The sequence below is a fragment of the Prionailurus viverrinus genome, chromosome A1 (assembly GCF_022837055.1).
Source record: "Prionailurus viverrinus isolate Anna chromosome A1, UM_Priviv_1.0, whole genome shotgun sequence".
Lineage (NCBI taxonomy): Eukaryota > Metazoa > Chordata > Mammalia > Carnivora > Felidae > Prionailurus > Prionailurus viverrinus.
In genome coordinates this window covers 144,959,889-144,982,430 of record NC_062561.1, presented here as the reverse complement: position 1 = coordinate 144,982,430, position 22,542 = coordinate 144,959,889, and the positions used below count along the sequence as shown (strand labels likewise).

General features: G+C 36.9%; 1 protein-coding gene across 3 annotated transcripts in view; it reads right to left on the bottom strand.

The window, feature by feature from the left end:
• FAM151B (family with sequence similarity 151 member B) overlaps nucleotides 1–11,232 on the bottom strand; it is a 45,917-nt gene extending 34,685 nt beyond the window's left edge. Inside the window, exons 1-3 of one of the 3 annotated variants that reach the window (XM_047873888.1) lie at nucleotides 11,007–11,232; nucleotides 5,175–5,300; nucleotides 2,303–2,468 (exon numbers count right to left, since the gene is read on the bottom strand). In XM_047873888.1, the coding sequence (XP_047729844.1) occupies nucleotides 2,303–2,468; nucleotides 5,175–5,300; nucleotides 11,007–11,031 (317 nt within the window). In that variant the 5' untranslated portion in view covers nucleotides 11,032–11,232. The remainder of the gene's footprint in view (nucleotides 1–2,302; nucleotides 2,469–5,174; nucleotides 5,301–11,006) is intronic. The other 2 variants (XM_047873890.1, XM_047873887.1) reach the window with 2 other exon arrangements.
• Between the last annotated feature and the right edge of the window lie 11,310 nt (nucleotides 11,233–22,542).

Here is a 22,542-nt window from a genome sequence, read left to right as displayed (position 1 = left end):
GCTGTATTTTGTCAAATGGTTTTGCTGCATCTAGTAAGAGGATCATCTGGTTCTTATCTTTTCTTTTATTAATTTGATGTATCACATTGATAGATTTGCAGATATTGAACCAGCCCTGCAGCCCAGGAATAAATCCCACTTGATCATGGTGAATAATTCTTTCAATGTATTGTTGGATTCTGTTTTCTAGTATCCTGTTGAGAATTTTTGCATCCATGTTCGTCAGGGAAATTGGTCTTTAGTTCTCCTTTTTAGTGGGGTCTTTGCTTTTGAAATCAAGGTAATGCTGGCAATACCATGTAATTCTAATTAGAAATAACAGTGGCTAACATTCTCAATTCTAACATGTATTAAGTGTCGCATAAAAAACTGACAAAGGCTACTTGAGAACAAAATGAGGGCTGATGGGGGGTGGGACGGAGGGGAGGGTGGGTGATGGGTATTGAAGAGGGCATCTTTTGGGATGAGCACTGGGTGTTGTATGGAAACCAATTTGACAATAAATTTCATATATTTAAAAAACAAAACCTGAAAAAGGCTGGCCAAGATGATCACTTGAAGAGGGAAGTTCTGATCAGTATACCACCTAAAATTTCCCTTTGGTGGTACTTATTTAAATTCCTGGGAAGAATATGAACTTTGTTTTTACAGGATAGGTTTTTTTCCTAAAAAGTTATTTGTAAGTCAAACTTCTGAGTATCATACCTATTTACCTATTAACTTTGTTTAGAAATTGGGGATGAGAAAATAAAAATCATCAATCACAAAAATCACAATAAACCATTTAAAATTACATTCTATAGGAAACTTACACATAAAATTTTAATATTTAATTATTATTTGTATACCAAACAGAATAACTTAAAAGCATATAATAAGAACTAGTAAAATTTAACTAATAGGTTATTCAGCTACTTTTACAGAGGTAGTACAGAGTTTCGGTTCACAGTGTGAACTCTTCAGCCAGGCTGGTAGCTTTCCTACTATGTGACAACAAGCAGGCTACTTACTCTTCTCTGCCTTTGTTCCCTCATCAAGAAAATGAGGATGATAGCAATAAGCTACCTCCTAGGATTGTTATAAGGACTAAATAAATGAACACATTTAATGCTCTTAGAACAACGTCTGACACACTATAAATGTCCATAAATTCATTCCCCTTCAAATATGTTATGACCAAAAAATTTGAAAAATCTTTTTTTTAGTGCCTCAGCCCTTTTGGATAGCTGCTAGGAATGAATCGGTTGATCTGACTGGTGAAGAACCAAGGAATATATTAGAGAGAACAATTCAGTGGGCAATAGTAAACATACATATGAAATAGCAAAGAGTGCTAAAACTCTGAATCACCAAACATTAAAGATCAAATGCTTTATTTCATGGTACAGAGAACACTATACCTTGGATCTCATCCTAGCTCAGCTGTCAAGTTTAGCTATTGTCCCTGGGTCAATCATTTAACTTCTCTGGGACTAAGTTTCTTTGTCAATAAAATAGAGTTTGGGCCATTCACCACTCTAAAAACTTTAAGATCTTAACATAGCTCTTTCATTCACCAACAGTATAATGAAGTTTACTGGTACATTTAGCCCTACAACAAATGATTAGAGTCATATTGATAGTTCTATTAGTAAGATTTCCAAATCATTAATTTCCTAAGAAAATTCCATTTAAAAATATTGGTCAGAGATAAGGTATATTTACCACAAACCCTAGATTTTCATTAGCAGTTGCCTTCATGGGGCTTATGGTGAGCTTTTGTGGTATCACAATATATTCCTGGCTTTACTTATAATTTTTATATAGCCAAAATGGCACAAAAGTAAAATTTCCCATGATAGCCACAGGAAAGGAAATGACACTTAATCTTGCCCTTCATTATCAATACTTTCAAATATTATTTTTAAAGAACTCTTGGGTTATTGAAGACTTCTAGATAATTCCCCATATACAAATATAATATAAATCAAGTAGGATATGCACTAACTACTCAAACTACTGCCAACTCTGTCTCAGACCACTTTTTAATGAAAGTAGCATTTTAAATTTACCATTCTATTATCACAATGGTAATTTATGATAAATTCCTTTGTAAAAATTAATTTTATCTTCAAAGAGTTCCCAAGAAACAATCTTAGCAAACAACTCAATGGGTCTTAGGTCCATTCTTGAAACATATTAGTTTACAATTCTATTTTCAATTTAAAGTTAGTTAGTCAAGCACAGATATGTGATGCTGTTAATCCTTTTTTTCATTGTTATTTTATAACAACTAAAAAACTGAAAATGTTTATACAAATACCTCTTAAAATCCAGTTTGATGCCTTTATTGCTTTTTATAACTTCAGTCAGCCATTCCTGTAAAGTATTATCACTATTTGTTTCAGGAGGATGGGCCATGATTGGTTGGCTATATTCTGATCCATCACTTGGAAGAAGGACATCAGCCTCTATCATGTGAGCAGGACCTGTCCAAATAAAAGAACTTAAGTTAATGGTGATAAAATAAGGACTGCAGAAGATGTCATGTTCAGGAGCCTGTTGAGGAGAATAAAAACTAACATTTACTGGGTAACTACTAAGTTCCAGGTACTAAGTGCTAGCCTTTACATGTTTATTTCACAGATGAGCAAACAGGTGGTGAAGAATTAAATGCCTTTCCCTATGTCATAGAGCTCTTACACTGTTGTTACAGTATTTAATTTCTTCCCAGGACATAGCAAAATGAGCATATAAAACAAGGATTAATAAGTGTTTGTTGACGTTTCTGAGAATAAAAATAATATTTTTATCTTCTCATTCCTCAAATTAGAAACTACAGATATTTATTATAGTCAAACTTTTCCTAAAGGTGTTACAAAGGCTTTTTTCAAGGCTTAAAAAAAACACATTTTTTTTTTCTCAAAAAGACTTAAATGTTTTCCATTTTTTTCCAACATATCTTTTAAAATGAATGTATTTAGGGGCGCCTGGGTGGCGCAGTCGGTTAAGCGTCCGACTTCAGCCAGGTCATGATCTTGCGGTCTATGAGTTCGAGCCCCGCGTCAGGCTCTGGGCTGATGGCTCAGAGCCTGGAGCCTGTTTCCAATTCTGTGTCTCCCTTTCTCTCTGCCCCTCCCCCGTTCATGCTCTGTCTCTCTCTGTCCCAAAAAATAAACGTTGAAAAAAAAAATTTTTTAATGAATGTATTTAAAATCTACATGCTGAAATGTTACAACATTAGTCTGTGATCATTAGTCTGTGATCTGGATGTTTTGACAGTGTAATACCAGGTGGTACTTTTACATTTCTCCTCCTGTACTTTGTTTTTTTTAAGTCATAGATATTGTTAAAAACCCAGTTTTACAGGTTCATCAAACTTAAACAGCTCTATTAATAATAGTTATACTACATTTAAATATTCTGGGAGAAATGAGAAAACCAGTTAAATACAGCATGCATGTCTGCATGAGGCTGTCTGTCTCCTCTCCTTTGGACTAACAAGAATTTATGAAACTAGCCATGGCTTAAAAAAGGCATTTGTGAAGAGCATTCCCAAACTATAAAACTTAGCTCTCTGGTTTTACCAAACCGAATGTAAAAAGGACATTATCTGAACACTAAGTAGCCTATGAAAACTTCCCAGGTCAACATCAGACTGCCAGCAATTGGAAATGACTTTCCATCAGCATTTTAAAAACACACTTAAAAGTAAAGTATCCATATTTAATTTGATTATTTCTAGTAAAAGATTTCCACATAGACTGTTATGAATTGAAAATTTTAAAGATTTTTCTAAATTTTTAGTTATTACATAGAACTAAAATTTATTTTGTTTTGACTTTGTATCCTGAGACTTTCTAAATTTACTCATGACTTAGAATCATTTATCTGAAGAAACTTTGATTTTCTACATATACAACCAATTGTCTGTAAATAGAAGTTTCACCTTTTTTTTTCCATTAAAAAAATTGATATATAATTCACATACCATAAAATTCACCCTTTAAAGCATATCATTCAGTGATTTTTAGAATATTCAGAATGCTGTACAACCACTACCACTATCTAATTCCACAAAAATTTCATTATCCCATAAAGAAACCCTGTATCCATTAGCATTCACTCCCTATTTTCTGCTCTGGCCAGTTCCTGGAAACCACTAATCAGCTTTTTTCCTGAAGCATTGCTTTTGCTAAAATTCACTTATTAAAGAATCACTGTGTGGTTATTATGTATTAGGTATTGTTTTAGGTATCAAGGATTCAATATTAAATCAAAGCTCCTCCCTTTGAGGAGCAAAGAATAACAATTTAAAACAGTATCTTTACAATAAAATAAATATATATTCAGACACATTATCCAAATACACAATTGAGTAGGATGCAAAAGATGCATAGATTTTTATAGCAAAACTTGGGACTGAGGAATTTTCCTTGTTGTACTGGGTCACTTCGAGTTATGCCCCAGTCCTCTCTGGTTATATGCTTTCAGTCTCCTGTGCTGCTGCAGCCAAGAGGAGTACTTCTTAGGAAAAGGCTGAAAAAACTGTTATCATGTTCATCTATAAAGAAGGAAAATATAGATATAGATGGATATGAAGATGTAGGTGTAGGTGTAGGTGTAGGTCTAGGTCTAGGTATTAGATATAGACTAGATAGACAATATATAGATATAGACTAGTGATAGATACAGATATCTATAGTTATAGATACAGATGATTATAGATTGAGTTAGTAAACCAAAGTCTTAGTTTCTAGCCTAAGCATAAATATTGACCAAGGAAATTAATTATAAATTAGTATACAAAGGCTTCATCCATCCATTCAACAAATATTTATTGACCCTTTCCTTAATACACTATAAAAGACACAAAAATATGTAAGACATACAACAGTGACCTCAAAAATTTTACTCCAATCACTACAGTATATAGGGAAATGTAAATACATTGAAAGTTTCAAACAGACACAGAAAAGGCAAGTCCACTTCTGGAAAATAAGAAAATCCTTCCATTACGGAAATTTGTTCATTTTGTAAACAAAATGAGATATTTTATAAAAACGTTTATGTCGGCCTAGAATTTACACTTTGATCTTCTAAGTCTTTGAAACCTGAAAATATGCCCAGATACCAAAAAAAGAGTGGAATTAATCTATTATGCAATGTGAATACAAGAAACTGTATTGACTTACTTTTCAGTGCCTCATTCACCTGTGCCTTGTGGTTAGCAGCATGATACCAGATGATCTCAGCGCCATCTTCTGTTGTGATGTGGTTATTTCTCAGAAAATATTCTAGTATATTTTCACTCCAAGATCCTAAAATGACATTTATATTTTAAAAAAAAGGATTTTTTTAATGAATTAAACATTTCTTTTAGGATCTTGTGTATTGGGTTTTTTTATTAATAATTTATTATTTTTTTAAATTTACAGCCAAGTTAGTTAGCATATGGCACAACAATGATTTCAGGAGTAGATTCCTTAATGCCCCTTACCCATTTAGCCCATTCCCCCTCTCACAAACCTTCCAGCAAACCTGTTGGTTCTCTATATTTAAGAGTCTCTTACATTTTGTCTCCCTCCCTGTTTTTATATTATTTTTGCTTCCCTTCCCTTATGTTCATCTGTTCTGTATCTTAAAGTCCTCATATGAATGAAGTCATATGATATTTGTCTTTCTCCAACTGACTAATTTCACTTAGCATAATACCCTTTAGTTCCATCCATGTAGTTGCAAATGGCAAGATCTCATTCTTTTTGCTTGCTGAGTAATACTCCATTGTGTGTGTGTGTGTGTATGTATATATATATATACACCACATCTTCTTTATCCATTAATCCATCAATGGACATTTGGGTTCTGTCTGTCTCTCTCTCTCTCAAAATAATTACATAAACTTTTTAAAAAGCTGTATTAAAACCTTTTAAACTGTGTACAGCTTAATTGTTTTCTCCACCAGAGGCCCCATTCTATATTTATATTAACAATTTAGAATCTTAAGCTATACATCTAAGCATATGCACCTTGGGATTATGAATGTGGGCAAAATTTATATCAGTGACTAAATTCCTGAGCTATTATTTATAGATTTGTTTACCATGTACAAATATACATAATTCCCATACCCATCAACTACTTTTTGGATATCCAGATTTTCTATTAAGCATTAAAATATGTGAGTTAACCAAGACTGTAATACTTGAATCCATATCTACTCCATACTGTGTAATATCCCAATATAACAATGAGAAAAATAGTTACCCACATAATTCTTGTATATTAATTTAAACATTTTAGTGCCTATCAATTGCCTGCAAATTCCTTCTGCATGAGATTATATCTTCTGTTAATTATTTGTTTCTTAACTCTGCCTAACAATAGTTAAAAACCTGAAAATACCCAGCAGAAACTTCCAATAAGACATTGAGAAAAAGTAAATTTTGATTAGAGAATGGAGGAACATATAAAGAGAAGTTCTAACTAACATGCATGGAACTTAGCAACCACTCTGTATATCAGGCTATAGAATAAAGGTGAGAGTTAGCTATAGCATCCACTATGGCCCCAAACATGTGGTTCTATTTAGTATATGCAACAGTCACACACTCTTTAGACTCAGAAGAAAATATGTAGCAATTTTAAAAATATTTGAATTAGGGGTGCCTGGGTGGCTCCATTAAGCGTCCGACTCTTGATTTCAGCTCACCACAAATTGATTGTGGTGATGGTTACACAACTCTGATATATTAAAAACCACTGAATGCTATGCTTTAAGTAAACGAATCGTATTGTTTGGAAATTATATCTCAATAAAGACTTTTAAAAAAGAAAAATTTAAAAAAAAAGAAAAATACGTTTACCCAGAAATTCCACTTTCATAAACTTATGCCATAGATAAATATGCCTATATGTGTTAAGTGACACATTTGGTACAAGGATATTTGATATAACATTGTTTGTAATAGCAAAAGTGAAAATAATCTAAATACCCATCAACAGTGGATTCATTAAATGTGATATATCCATGCAATTGGAAAATTATACAGCCATTAAAAAGAATGAGGCAAATCTAGATGTACTGATATAATCCCAAAGATATGTTAAGTGGGAAAAAAAAGCCCAGTGGAGAACAATATGTATGGGTACTGTGGTAGGAAGAATAATGACCACCCCCCTGCAAAGATGTCCCCATCCTAATCCCTGTGTAGTGTGAATATGTTATATAACACAGCAAGAGGGAATTAAGATGACAAATGGAATTAAGTTTGCTAATCAGCTGACTTTAAGGTGTGGAGATGAGCTTGGATTATCCAGGTGGGTCCAGTGAATCACAAGATCTTTATAAGTCAAAGAGGGAGGCAAGAGAGTCAGTGTGAGAGTGATGCAATGTGACAAAGACTGGACCAGCCATTGCTGGCTCTGAAAATGGAGGAAGAAACCATGAGCCACGGAACTCAAGCAGTCTGTAGAGGATGGCAAGGCAAGAACACTGATTCTCTCCTAGAGGCCCCAGAAGGAATACGGCCATACTGCCACTTTGATTTTAGATCACTGAGACCATTTCAGACTTCTGACCTACAGAACTATAAGATAAGAAATCTTTGTTGTTCTACTCACTAAAATTTAATGCTCTAAAAAAACTACTTTGTATATTTTTAAAAAGTGGAAGAAAGCCAAAAAAAGAGACATACAGCATATGGCGACATGTATACTGTGTTCTTAAAAGTCAGGATTGTTAGTGTCAACCAAGAGAAGAGGCAGAACTGAAATAAAAGCATTTATTTGCAATCTGAGAATTGCAATTTGGGGAGCACAGGTTTGGATAGCAACCCAAATTGTGTCCCACTAGGAACCAAAGTCAGGAGTTTTTAAAGACAAAAGGGAATGCTTCTATGTGTTGTTTACCAAAAAATGTAATCAGTGTTGGTGGCAAACAACAACAACAACAACAACAACAACAACAACAACTAATCTTAGCTAAACATAATTGCTTGCTAAGGCTATCACTAAGAAAAAATCCATTACTGTAGTAAGTTGCAAGTGTTTATGCAGAGTCCTTGGAATATTTGAAGTTTGGCCTAGTTCAAAAGTTCACGGGTCTACCTGATAAGAATGTACCTAAGGCCTACCCCCTTAATGGCCTTCTGGCTCCATTTTAAAACTTCTTGACACAGTGGCTCCATTTTATTTTATTATTCACATTAGAAAGTATACCAAAAAGTTTCTATTGGCATTGTGTGGATTTTTTTCCCCTGCTTCAATATATTTTATAAATTTTCTATAATGAGCATGAATTATGTTTACAATAAGGAAAAAACTAACACTGAAAAAAATATGTCACCAAAGATGTCTAATGTGACTAATTATGTTTACGTAAAAGATACCGTGAACGTGTGGAGTAGAACTGCCTGGTTTAAAACACCTCTAACTCTGGGGTCAAACAACAGGGACACACAAATTACCAGCTTCCAAAGGTTGGATACAAAAAGCTAGAATTATGCTTGACCACACCCATTTGTCTGCATTTCTCATTCTCACCCAATTCCAAGAGGAATCAGACTGACCAAAACTACTCTGCATTTGATCTACTGAAATTATGGATCAGGTAAATGTCACTTTCAACCATGACCTCAAGAAGCAGTATTCCTACCCCCTCACCACTACTTTTCAACATCATACTGGAAGTACTAGCTAATACACTAAGATAACAAAAAGAAATAAAACTATACAGATTGGGGAAGAAAAAACAAAACAGTGTTCACAGATGACATGACCGTATATGCAAAAAACTGAAAGAATCAACACAAAAACTCCCAGAATTAATAGGTGATTATTGCAAGGCTGAAAGATACAAGGTTAATATATAAAAGTCAATTGCTTTCCTACTTACCAGCAAAAAAACAAGTGGATTTTGAAATGAAAAACACAATACCACCATTTACATTAGCGCCCAAAATACTTAGGTATAAATCTAACAAAATATGTGCAAGAGGTATAAAAGGAAAACCACAACACTCTGATAAATGAAGTCAAAGAACTAATTAGAGATATCCCATGCTCGTGGATAGAAAGCCTCAATATTGTCAAGATGTCAGTTCTTCCAACTTGACCTACAGATTCAAGCAATCCCAATCAAAATCCCACAAAGTTATTTTATAGATAAGGACAAACTGATTCTAAAGTTTATACGGAGGGCATAAAAACGAAAATAGCCAACACAATCCTAAAAGAGAAGAACAAAGAGATGACACCACCCAACAAGACTTACTATAAAGCTACAGTAATCAAGACAGGGTGGTACAGGTGAAAAACAGACAAACAGATCAATAGAATAGAACAGATAACCCTAAAGTAAACACCCACAAATAGAGTCAACTGATCTTTGACAAAGAAACAAAGGCAATACAACGGAGTAAAAATAATTTTTTCAACAATGATGCTGGAACAACTGACAAATCCACACGGAAAACCATGAATCTGGAAACAGACCTTGCATCCTTCACAAAAATTATTTGATTTTGTATTTTTGTATTTACAAAACTATAAAACTCCTAGAATATATAAGAAAGCCTAGATGACCTTAGGTATGGTGATGACTTTCTACATACAGCACCAAAGGCACCATCCATGAAACAAATAATGAGTAAGCTGGGTTTTATTAAGATGAAAAAACTTCTGGGGCACCTGGATGGCTCAGTTGGTTAAGTGCCTGACTCTTGATTTTGGCTCAGGTCATGATCTCATGGTTCGTGAGATCAAGCCCCACGTTGGGCTTGGCACTTGACATCCGGGAACCTGCTTGGCATTCTCTCCCTCTCTCTCTCTGCCCTCCCCCACTCATGCTCTCTGTTTCTCAAAATAAATAAACATTAAAAAAAAAAGAGAGAGAAACACAAAACAACAATAAGGTACAACTACACACCTATTAGAATAGCCAAAATCTGGAACACTGACAACACCAAATACTGGTGAGAATGTGGAGCAATAGGAATTCCCATTCACTGTTGATGGGACTGCAAAATGGTACAACCACTTTAAAAGATAGTTAGGCAGTTTCTTACAAAACTAAACATACTCTTACCATTACAATCCAGAAATCGTGCTCCTTGATTTCTACCCAAAGGGGCTGAAAACTTAAGTCCATGCAAAAACCTTCACATGGATGTTTACAGCGGCTTTATACCTAACTGCCAAAAATTGCAAGCAACCAAGATGTCTTTCACCAAGTGTGTAAACTCTGATACATCCAGACAACTGACAAGGAATATTATTCAGTGCTAAAAAGAAATGAGCTCTTAAGCCATGAAGAACTTTAAATGCATACTCTTAAGTGAAAGAAGTCAATCCTTCATTGATGACATACTTTATGATTTCAACAGCTACATACTGTATGATTCCAACTACACGACATTCTGGAAAAGACAAAACTATGGAGGTAATAAGATCAGTGGTTGTTGGAGGTGGGTGTGAATAAGTGGGCTCAGAGGATCTGGGGGGCAATGGAACTATTTTGTATGATACCACAATGAAGGATACAAAGCATTATACAGTTGTCTAAGCCCCAAGAATGTACACCACTAACAGTGAACCCAAAGGTAAACTATGGACTTTAGGTGATTATGATGTGTCAATGTTGGTTCACAAGAACACAAAGTGCTGATAATGGGGAGGCTCTGCAGTGTCCCACTAGGGACTATGTGGAGACCCTTTGTGTCTTCCAGCTCAATTTTCCTATGAACCCAAAATTGCCCTAAGCATTCCTTTTTAGAAAGGGTGCAATATTCTTGCTATTCTTGGCCATCCCATCGGCTTTTCTTTCAAGGCCCACAGGAGGAACCAAAGTTCTAGGCCAGTCCGTTGTGGGCGCACTTAGGAAGTGGACCTCCATCAGGAAAAGGGAGTGGTGCTACCAAAGGAGTCTCTCAAAACGCTCCAACCATAGGCGCCACGCCCAAGTGCAGGACGGCGAGCCAATCGAGGGAAGCCCTTCAGGGACCCACAAACGCCGGATCCGCGCTTACCAGGGCCCCCAGCGGTCGCTGTCATGGCAACGACCGGCCGCAGTCCGCGGAGGCGCTGAGCCGTGGGCAACCGCCGCTGACCGTCACAGGTGGCGTGGAAACGCGACTCAACAAACAACACACTATAAACAACAGAGCCGCCACCTACGGCCCACAGAGCGCCGGAGCCGAGGTTCCCCAGTCGGAGGCGGAAGGAGACCGGGAAGCGGTGCGCACGCGCAGAGACTGAGGCTCGAGTTGCGCGAGCGCGCAGTCTCCGCTCCGGTGTCCGCGGTCCAAGTGTCGCGCGAATTGCTCTTTTGAAAGGTAGTGGGAAAACGGGTTGTTCTTCTGAAGAACTTTACGTCACGAAGGCAGAGGATGAAACGCCGAGATTGAAAGAAATCACTTGCATGGGGTACGATTTTTCAAAGTTGGAAATATATATTTTTTTATTTTAGTGCCATCCTAAAATGACATGGAATCATTTCTCCATAAAAATGAGCGTTGCTTCACAAGGATTTTAGAAGTGAGAACTTGCAAGTTTTGTCTCCCTCTTCTGTACTAGTGTCCACTCAGGAAACACTAACAACTGTATTCTCTTACCCACTGCCTTCTTTGCCCTCAACTCCCTACTTTGCGCCAGCGACGCTGAAGCTAGAAAAAGACCTCAGGCAGAGTCAGACTGATCTGAGTTAGCAGCATAGCACTGCCATTTTCGGGTCCTGTGACCCTAATACAACTCAGTCAGTTGTCAAATTAAGATAACAACACATCACCTACGCATAACACGAATGGCAGCACTGCAGATTTTTATATCTTTTTAGTCTTTTCACACTTGGGTTGTAATTATTTCAATTTGTCTTCAGTCAGGCTTTGAGTATTCTCTGGATGTTCTCTAGCTGAATCAAAAAGATTTCGAGAGTTTCAGAAAACAGTAAATTTCAATGATTTCAGTGGTCTTTAAAAAAAAGATCTTTGAGACATATAATTGGTTGACTCGTATTTGATTTGCATTTCCCTAATGATAAAAAAAAGTTATACATTTAAAGTGTTCAAGTCAGCGTATTCATAGAATTTTGCAACTACACCACAATCAACATTTTGATCACCCCAAAGCAGCTGCTTTCCATTTCCTCCCCAACCCTTTGCAACCATAAATCTTATTTTTGTTTCTATGGATTTGCCTATGCTGGCCACTTCATATAAATGGAATCCTACAAGGGTAATGGTCTTTGGGACTGGCTTCTTTCATTTAGCATATGTTTGCAAGCTTCGTCCACATTGGAGCATGCATCAGTACTTTATTCTTCATGACCTAGAAAAATTGCACTGTTTGTATATTTCACACTTGTCCATTCATCAGTTAATGGACATTTGTGTTGTTTCTGCTTTCTGGCTACTAATGACTAAGCTGCTGTAAGCATTCATGTATAGATTCTGTGTGGAAGTATGTGGAAGGTATTTCTCTTGGAGTAGAATTACTGGTCTATACGGTAACTTTATGTTTAACTATATGTTTAACTTTTTGAGGAACTGCCGGTTTTTCAAAGCAGCTACTCCATTTTACATTCCCTCCAGCAATGTATGAGGGTTCCAATTTATCTACATTCTCAACAATATTTGCTATCTGTTGATTTTTTTTTAATGGCAGCCATCCAAGTGGAAAATGAAGTATTGTCTCATTTTAGTCTTGACTTGCATTTCCCTAGTGATTAATAATGTTGACCATATTTTCAAGTGCTTATTGACTATATATTTTCTTTGGAGAAAGGTTTATTCAAATCATTTGCTCATTTTTAATAGGGTTGTTTGTGGGTTTTTTTGTTGAATTATAAAAATTTCTTATAAAGTCTGACTACAAGCCCCTTAACATATATGATTTGCAAATATTTTCTCCCATTTTGTAGGTGCATTTTTCACTTTCTTGATGGTATCAGCTGCAGTTCAAAAGTTTTTATCACCTATTGGTCACGGTATTAGGTCAATATTTTCATATATTTTATAATTACTGACTCAAAATTACTCTTCACTGTCCATTTTTTAGAGCTGCATATTGAAGTATTTAGCATGAAATGATGATGTCTGAGATTTGGTTGAAGACACTCCCACAAGGAAATAAAGGGATAGATGAAGCAAAAGTGGAAAATCTTGAAAATTGTTGAATCTGAGTTATAGGACCGGTACCTGGAGCATCATCATACTATTTTCTCTACTTTTGAATGGGAATTTTTATACCAAATATGTATCTAATTGCTTTTTTTGGCACAAAGGAAAGGTTTCACGAGTTAAGGGTATATGATACATTGAGGAAAGGATAGCAGATACATAGAAACTTATGAGATTAGAAAGTAACAAATGGGCATTGATCTGAGAGTTTAGAGATGCTTTTGATGATAAAAATAAATGGGAATAAATAGTGTATTGTTAGTTCTGAGTAACCCAGTCTGGGTAGAAGTGGTGACGTTGTACATAGTAGAGGAGCGGAATAAGATGAGGCCATCAGGGGAGCATGACCTTTGATTGAGTATACATAACTCACTCTTGGGTAAGAGTGTAGCTGGCCTTAGAATTTGGTTATTTCCCACTCAGCACTTGTGTGTGTGTGTGTGTGTGTGTGTGTGTGTAAATGTGTGTGTTTGTGTGTATATATACATATATATATACACAAATATACATATATATATATATATACATAAATATACAAATGATTGGCATCATTTGCAAGTCAAATTGACACGGACAACTGCAGATTGTCACAGAGGAGTGTTAAAGTTTCTCATGATCACCCTGGCAGTGGTCTCCAAAAGCTCTTCTGCCTGTGAGAAGGACTTCTTTTATAAGACAGATACTTCAGGGCACCTGGGTGGCTCAGTCGGTTGGGCGTCTGACTTTGTTTGGCTCAGGTCATGATCTCACGATCCGTGAGTTCTAGCCCCGAGACGGGCTCTGTGCTGACCGCTCAGAGCCTGGAGCCTGTTTCGGATTCTGTGTCTCCCTCTCTCTCGGATCCTCCTCCGTTCATACTCTGTCTCTCTCTGTCTCAAAAATAAATAAATGTTTAAAAAAAACTTATAAGACAGATACTTCAATAACTTACAAATTTTTACTTTTTTTACCCAAGCTCATCCTCCTGGCAACATTAATAATTTTGAGTCTGAAGGCTGCCAAAGTGTTGTTGTTTTTAAAGAAAATAGCTTTTGATGGGGTATGTGAATATCCTGGGGAGATTTGTTTTAAAGTGTGAGATGAGGCAGGAATTGTGGCTTAGAGTAGTATCTTATTTTTGGTAAGACTTTAATTTTAGTTTGTTTTCCAGATTTCTCTTAGAAGTCAGGGTTGTTTTTTTTTGTTTTGTTTTGTTTTGTTTTTTAATAAATATGGTATCTCCTTAAATTCTATGCAGAATTTTATGTTTAAATGTGTTTTTTCCTTGGGGAGGGAGTTTAGTTTCTTCATGACCTAAAACAATTAGAAAAATACTATATACTTACAGTACAGAGATTCTGAATAAGAATCTACCAAATTTTACTATTATAGAGAAGGTTAAGGTCAATGTGGTACAGAACTTTCCAGACAGAATAATCTGTTTTAATTTTTACACAGTTGCCACCATTTAATAATAGAAGAACAGTGAGCATATTAATCGGGGATAATAAAACTGAAACTTTTAGAAAAGTGGATTCATAATGATAGGATATATCCAGATTTATTTTAACTGTGACTCTTAGTCTTTAAGTCAACTATTGTGAGACTAAACTTTGAATACTTCTACTTTGTTTCTAGAATTTATCCTGAATATCAGGCTCTTAGTTTGACTTGTCCACAAAGTCCTCCTTTTACTTTATAGTTACGGTTGTTTTCAACTTAAATTGCAAAGGATGGGAACTAAGCTTTTAAAACCACTTGCAATTCAGAACATTACCTTTTATTCCCAGTGATTTGGGAATGCAAAAGCTTCAGTGTCTCTCTTTCTCTATGACTGACTGCTATAGCCCCAGTGAGAGCTTCTGGAACCACACTTATTTTGACAGAAAGTGTTCAGTTTCTCTTTGTCCCCATATTTTGATATTTTGAGAAAGAGACAGTGCTCACACAAGCATGAGTGGGAGATGCTCAGAGAGAGAGGATCCCAAGCAGGCTCCACATTGTCAGCATGGATCCCAGCGTGGGGCTCCTACTCACGAACCATGAGATCATGACCTGAGTCGAAGTCAAGAGTCAGATGCTTAACCGACTGAGCCATCCAAGTGTCCCACTTTTGAATTTTTTATTTTACACAATTTCATTTTAATTTATATATTGACTTTTAAAAAGTAAATCTCCATGCATATATTGTTTAGTGATTAGTCTAGAGATTATTGCATCCCAAACTTTTTGCAATCTACTTTGAATTTTTGTCACTTCAAGTAAAATATAGAAACCTTACTACCATATAGATCCCTTTACTATCCTCCCAATCCTCCCATTAGGATGTAGTTCTCTTATGTATTAGATCTATATATGGTGAACATCCTGTCAGACAGTGTTATATATTTTTTATTTCAGCAGTTATACATATTTTAGCAAACTTAAAAGGTGAAGAAATAGTCCTTTCTATTTATTAAATATTACCATTTCTGTTGTTTTTCCTTCTTTCATAGCATTCCAGGGTTCCCTTTTCTATCATTTCCCTTCCCTATAAATTTTCATTACCATTTCTTTTACAGAAGTTCTGGTAGTGAATTATCTTACATTTTTCTCTTTCTGAAAATGTCTTTATTTCACTCTGATTCCTGAAGGATATATTTACTAGTTAAAGGATTCTGGGTTGATAATTGTTTTTGCTTTGTTTTTTTAAAGCACTCTACAAGTGATGTTCCACTTTCTCTGGTTTCTGGTAAGAAATACAACATAATTCAAATCTTTGTTCTCCAAAAAATGTGCAGTGTCCTTTTCCTCTGGCTCTTTCCAAGATCTTTATGTTTACTTCATCAGTTTGGTTATGATGTGCCTGGGTATGGTTTTTAACTTTTTAGCATTTTCTATGCCAGTAGAACTGCTGTAAATATAATTTTAGGTAAATGTATATAAATTTATGTCTTTCACCACATTTTGGAAATTTTCAGTCATCCTTTTTTTTTTTTTTTAATGTTTGTTTATTTTTGAGAGGTGGGGAGGGGCAGAGAGAAAGGGAGAGACAATTCCAAGCAGGCTCCACACTTTCAGCACAGAGCCTGATGCTGGACTCAAACTCATGAACCATGAGATCATGACCTGAGCTGAAACCAAGAGTCAGACGCTTAACTGACTGAGCCACCCAGGCACCCTAGCCATTATTTCTTCAAATGTTTTTTCTTCCAGTCTTTTCTCCTCTTCTTTTGCAACTCCTATAACATGAATATTAGGCCTTTTGATATTTTCTCATAAGTCTCAAAGCCTTTTTTTCCCTTTGTCATTTAGGCTGGATAATTTCTACTGATGTATCTTTAAATTTGCTGATGCTTCCCTTGGTTGTCTCTATTCTATTAAAACCCTCTAGTAAATTTTTTGTTATTTGTATTTTTCACTTATAAAATTTCAATTTGGTTCTTTTTATAGCTTCTCTTTCTTTGGTGAAGACTTCTACCTTTCCATTCATTCCAATAGTGTTTGCCCTTGCTTTGTGGAACATGATTAAAATAACATGTTGTCTTTTTCTGATAATTCCAAAATTTGACTAACCCCAGAATTGGCTATTGTTCATTGTCTTTTCCCTTTAGAGTTGTTTAGATCTCCCTAATGTTTTACATGTTATTTGGATTATTTTCTACATATATTGAATATTATGAAACTCTCAGTCCTGTTCAAGTCTTCAGAAGAATGTTTTTGTTTTTGTTTGGTTTGTTTTAGCTTGTAGCCCATCCTGTTAGTTCAGGCCACATATCCTGGACAGCTGTATGTGGGTTGTGGTTCCAATGATAATTTAGTTTTCAATACCATTATGGTGCGATTCTAATCTGCCCTGATCGTGCTCCACCCAGTGGCCAGTCTGAAACCTGCATCCAGGCATACCTCATTATATTGCACTTCACAGATAATTGTGTTTTTCACAAATTGAAGGTTTGTGGCAACCCTGTGTCAAACAAGTCTATCAGTGCCATTTTTCCAACAGCATTTGCTCACTATGGTTTACTGAATATTCTTTTTAATTTCTTTAATTTTTTTATTATTTTTATTTTTATTTTTTTTCAACGTTTTTTATTTATTTTTGGGACAGAGAGAGACAGAGCATGAACGGGGGAGGGGCAGAGAGAGAGGGAGACACAGAATCGGAAACAGGCTCCAGGCTCTGAGCCATCAGCCCAGAGCCTGACGCGGGGCTCGAACTCACGGACCGCGAGATCATGACCTGGCTGAAGTCGGACGCTTAACCGACTGTGCCACCCAGGCGCCCCGTATTATTTATTTTTGAGAGAGAGAGAGACAGAGCGTGAATGGGGGAGGGTCAGAAAGACAGGAAGACACAGAATCCGAAGCAGGCTCCAGGCTCTGAGCTGTCAGTATAGCGCCCGATGCAGGGCTCGAACTCACGGACTGTGAGATCATGACTTGAGCCAAAGTCGGAGGCTTAACCGACTAAGCCACCCAGGCGCCCCGGTTTACTGAATATTTTAAGCCCGCTGTTGAGACCTGCTGCTCAAAAAAAGATTTCTTTCAAAATATGACAGCTCATTGACAATTCCCCTGGCCACCCAAGAGCTCTAATGGAGATGTACAATGAGATTAATGTTACTTTCATGCCTGCTAGCACTGTATCCATTCTGCAGCCCATTGATTAAGGAGTCATTTCTATTTTCAGGCCTTATTTAAGAAATACATTTTGTGGGGCACCTAGGTGGCTGAGTCAGTTGAGCATGTGACTCTTGATTTTGGCTCAGGTCATGATCCCAAGGTCGTTGGATTGACCCCTGCATTGGACTCTGTGCTGAACGTGGATCCTGCTTAAGATTCTGTCTCTCCCTGCTCCCCACCCCCCCCCCCCCACATTCTTTTTCAAAGAAAAAGAAAAAAATATTTTGTAAGGCTAGAGCTGTGTATTGATTCCTGTGATGGATCTGGGCAGTCATCTGAAAACCTTCTCGAAAGGATTCACCAGTGTAGATGCTGTTATGAACATTTGTGACTCATGGGAAGAGGTCAAAGTATCAACATTACCCAGTTTGGGAGAAGTTAATTCCAGCCCTCATGGATAATTTTGAGGGGTTCAGGGCTTCAGTGCAGGACATAACTACAGATGTGATACAGATAGCAAGATAACTAGAATTAGAAGTGGAGCTGGAGATGTAACTGAATTGCTATCATCTCATGATAAAACTTGAACAGATGAGCACTTGCTTCTTATGGATGAACAAAGAAAGTGGTTCCTTGAGATGATATCTACTCCCGTTGAAGATGCTGTGAAGATTACTGAAATGACACCAAAGATTTAGAATATTACATAAACTTAGTTGATAAAGACCCTCCACCAGCAAAAAGATTATGATGTGCTGAAAGCTCAAATGATGGTTAACATTTTTTAGCAATAAAGAATTTTAAAATTAAGGTATGTAAGTTATTTTTTAGACATAATGCTATCACAGCTTAATAGAAAACAGTATAGTATGAACATAACTTTTATGTGCACTGGGAAGTCAAAAAATTCAAATTTGACTTGCTTTATTGTGATATTTGCTTTATGCCACATTATCTCTGAGTTAATGGCTATAGTGATATGCATTGTAGTTCAGTGTTTAAAACCCTTGCTCAGCTGCTTCTGGTCAGTTTCACACATGCACAGCTTGGGACTGGTCCCAGGATTTTATACACAAATTTGGAGGTTCACTTCCTATGATCTTTACCCACATTCTCTGGTTCCAAGATCCTCCTCCTTGGTCTTCTGGTAGAAGGTCAGGGCTTTCGGCCTCCCTTAACCATTCCCAGTATTCCACCCAGCAGTCTGATTGTCTGCCACCACTGCACCAGTGGGTAGAGAGGGGTGATGCTGTTTTGCTCTCTCTAGCTTGGTGTAGGGCAAGGTTCCCTCACAGGGTTTACACATGGTGAGGAGGGTGTGTGTGTGTATGTGTGTGTGTGTGTGTGTGTGTGTGTGTGTGCGCGCGCGCATGTGCGCGCATGCTGCTTTTCTGTAGCTCTCCAGGAATAAGGCAAGTAAATTCAAAAGGTCTGTCTCATGGCCCCAACTCCTTTTTTCCTGTTTTTTTTTTTTTGACTAGAGAGCGCAAAACTTACTTGGACTCTGTGCCAGCTGGCAGTTCCTGTTTTCCTGTGTCTATAATGATTCCTTTTTGTTTGGGAGTTGTCTAGCTTCCTAAATCTGTGAAGTAATGTCTTTCATCGGTTTTCAAAAGTTTATATTTAAAAATATTTGTTGAGGGGTGCCTGGGTGGCTCAATCAGTTAAGCGTCCAACTTTGGCTCAAGTCATGATCTTACAGCTAATGGGTTTGAGCTCAGCCATTGGGCTCTGTGCTAACAGCTTCAGATTCTGTGTCTCCATCTCTCTGCCCCTCCCCTGCTTGTGTTCTCTCTCAAAATTAAACATTAAAAACTTTTTTTAACATTTATTCATTTTTGAAAGAGAGACACAGAAGGCAAACGGGGGAGGGCTAGAGAGAGAGGGAGACACAGAATCTGAAGCAGGCTCCAGGCTCCAAGTGGTCAGCACTGAGCCTGATGGAGGGCTCTAACTCACAGACCGCGAGATCATGACCAGAGCTGAAGTCGGCCACTTAACCCACTTAGCTACCCAGGTGCCCCTAAAAAAAAATGTTTTTAAGTATTTGTTGTGTCCTATTCTCCTGTCCCCTGAAGCTAGTTAAGCATATATTATGACTTCTCACTACCTGCTGTATATGTTTCTTTCCATCTTTCCAACTTGTTGTCTTTCCAGGCTGCACCTCTCGAGAATTTTTCCTGATTTATATCCTTATTTATAAATTTTCCCCAGTGGCTGTATTCTATCCTACCATTAAACCTACTTAATTAGAGCTTTAGAGTTTTTATATATTCTTGCAACATGTGTATTCAGTGTTTTCCCAAATTAGCTCCATCACTTTTTATGGTGTCCCATTCCCTACAGGTACCTCACACCTATTTTTTAAACACAGAAATCAGGAATCTAATACCTAAAGGAGTTTTTCATTATTTCTACTAGTTCTTGGCTCTGGAGTCATTTCCTTACATGACTACTTATTTAACTGTGTGTTAGTAAATATTATACTTGAAAAGTAATTTGAGGCCTGCAATGAAGTTACTTTGCTATGGAGAAGATTTACATTTTTATTCTTTCTGCAGAGTGGAACACCTTAAAGCAAGTTAAATGCTTAAGAGTTTGGATGATGTAGGCAATTCTAAATTTGGCTACAGTTTTATAATACTTTGTACTTCTGGTTCATCCTTATCCCAAGGCTAAAACTCTTTGGGGTTGGTGTGTCTCAGCCTTGTGGGGAAATTCCCATTAGGTTCATCATTCTGATTAGATGCACAACCTTGTGTGGCTCTTGAACTTTGATATTTACCCCCCCTCACCCTGTAAGTTTGTCTCAAATAGGACCACATGCCAACTTCTCTTTTTCTCTTTCCTCTTGAACATTCCTGTCTAATCTCTTGATGCTTTAAGAAGAGTTTTGTATTTTAATCACCCTAGGTTTTCATCAGAAGAATGGATCTAAGTATCCCAGCATGCAATTCCCAGAAACAGGAAGTTTCCCACAACTCCATCTTTGTTCCTATATGGCCAAACCCTATTCTATTGGTATTCTCTGCACATAGCACATCCTACTTGTGGCATGTAATCCATAAATGTTGCTAGGAAATATGCTTTATTCTATCAACAGTTAATCACTTTTAGCAATTTTTGTGTATAGCTGCTCAAAAATATATTAGTTATCTAATAGTACTTACTGCATATAACAAATCACCAGAAAATTTAGCACCAGAAAAATTTATAATCTTACAGTTTCTGAGGTTCAGGAATCAGAGAATGGCTTATTTTGGTGGTTATCGTGAGGTCACAACCTTTTGGCTGTGACTGCAATTTGAAGGCTTGACTGGGGTTGTAGGATCCACTTCCACTCATTTGGCTGTTGGCTTCAGTTCTTTGTCAAATGGGCCTCCCCATGGTGCTGCCCATGCCTGGCACCTGGCTTCCCCAAGAATGAGTGATCTAACAGACAGGAAGGGAGGCACAGAGCAAAGAAGAAAGGATAGAAAAAAAAAAGGAGGAAAGGAAGAGTGGGAAGAAATGCACCAAAGATAGAAGGGATAGTTTTTCACAACAGTCTTAGAAATAACATCCCAACCCTTCTGTCATATTCTATTGGTTGCAAAGACCAACAATGTTATGTGGGAGGGACTACACAAGGGTACGAATATCAGGAGGTAGGGATCACTGGGGGTTATATTGGAGGCTGGGAAGCACTGTATTTTACCAAAAGAAAAAGAAAACCTTTATTATATTCAGAGGTTCATAATAAAGCACTTGAGTTAGACCTACTTCTTCATTTGTATAAAGCATGAAAAATATGGTTGTAATTTTTTTATCAGTGCAGATGCACAAAGTATTTCCTACAAAGTGTTAAATATTAAATTGTTCCAAGCTTAATACAAAAGAAAGAATAAAAGATTTGAAACTACAAAAATCTGATGTGAAAAGAAAATGTCAATTATATAGCAAAAGATAAATTTAGATGGCAAGGCTTGGTGTCTTAAAAAAAATAAAAATTTTAAATATAGCTCAAATAAAAAATAACCTTGCAAGTGTTTTAGTAATAAAAAAATTGTTATGAGAAAAATAGTCCTCCCACTGAAACATATGGTCATAATTCCAGTAACAGGATTTTGTCTTTCTGCAGTTAATAAGCTTTTATCAATAGTGGTTTGAGAAGAAACAAAACCTTTAAAATTCTAAATATGAACCTCATAACTCAAAGTAATTGAGGAAGTGAATGTGTTCTTCAGGATAAACACCATGGTACATTTTTTTTTGGTATAAAAAATGAAAAGAGGAAAAAAATACATGTATCTATTTGTATTTGCTGCTACTACACCTAAACTGTGGGAAGATACATATGAAATGGGACTCCTGGGTGGCTCAGTTGGTTAAGCGGCTGACTTCGGCTCAGGTCATGATCTCACAGTTCATGGGTTCAAACTCTGCGTCAGGCTCTGTGCTGACAGCTCGGAGCCTGGAGCCTGGAGCCTGCTTCGGATTCTGTGTCTCCCCCTCTTTCTGCCCCTCCCCCACTCATGCTCTCTCTCAAAAATAAATAAAACATTAAAAAAATTAAAGAAAAAGAAACTAATAAAAATGATTACTTGTTGAGATTGGAGGGTAAGAAGAACAAGGTAGACACGTGGAAGGTAAATTTTACATTGATAAGTTTCTTTTTAATGTTTATTTTTCTTTTTGACGGAGAGAGAGAGACACAGAGACAGAGAGCAAGGCGGGGGGGGGGGGGGGGGGGAGGGGCAGAGAGAGAGGGAGACACAGGATCCGAAGCAGGGTGCAGGCTCTGAGTTGTCAGCACACAGCCCAG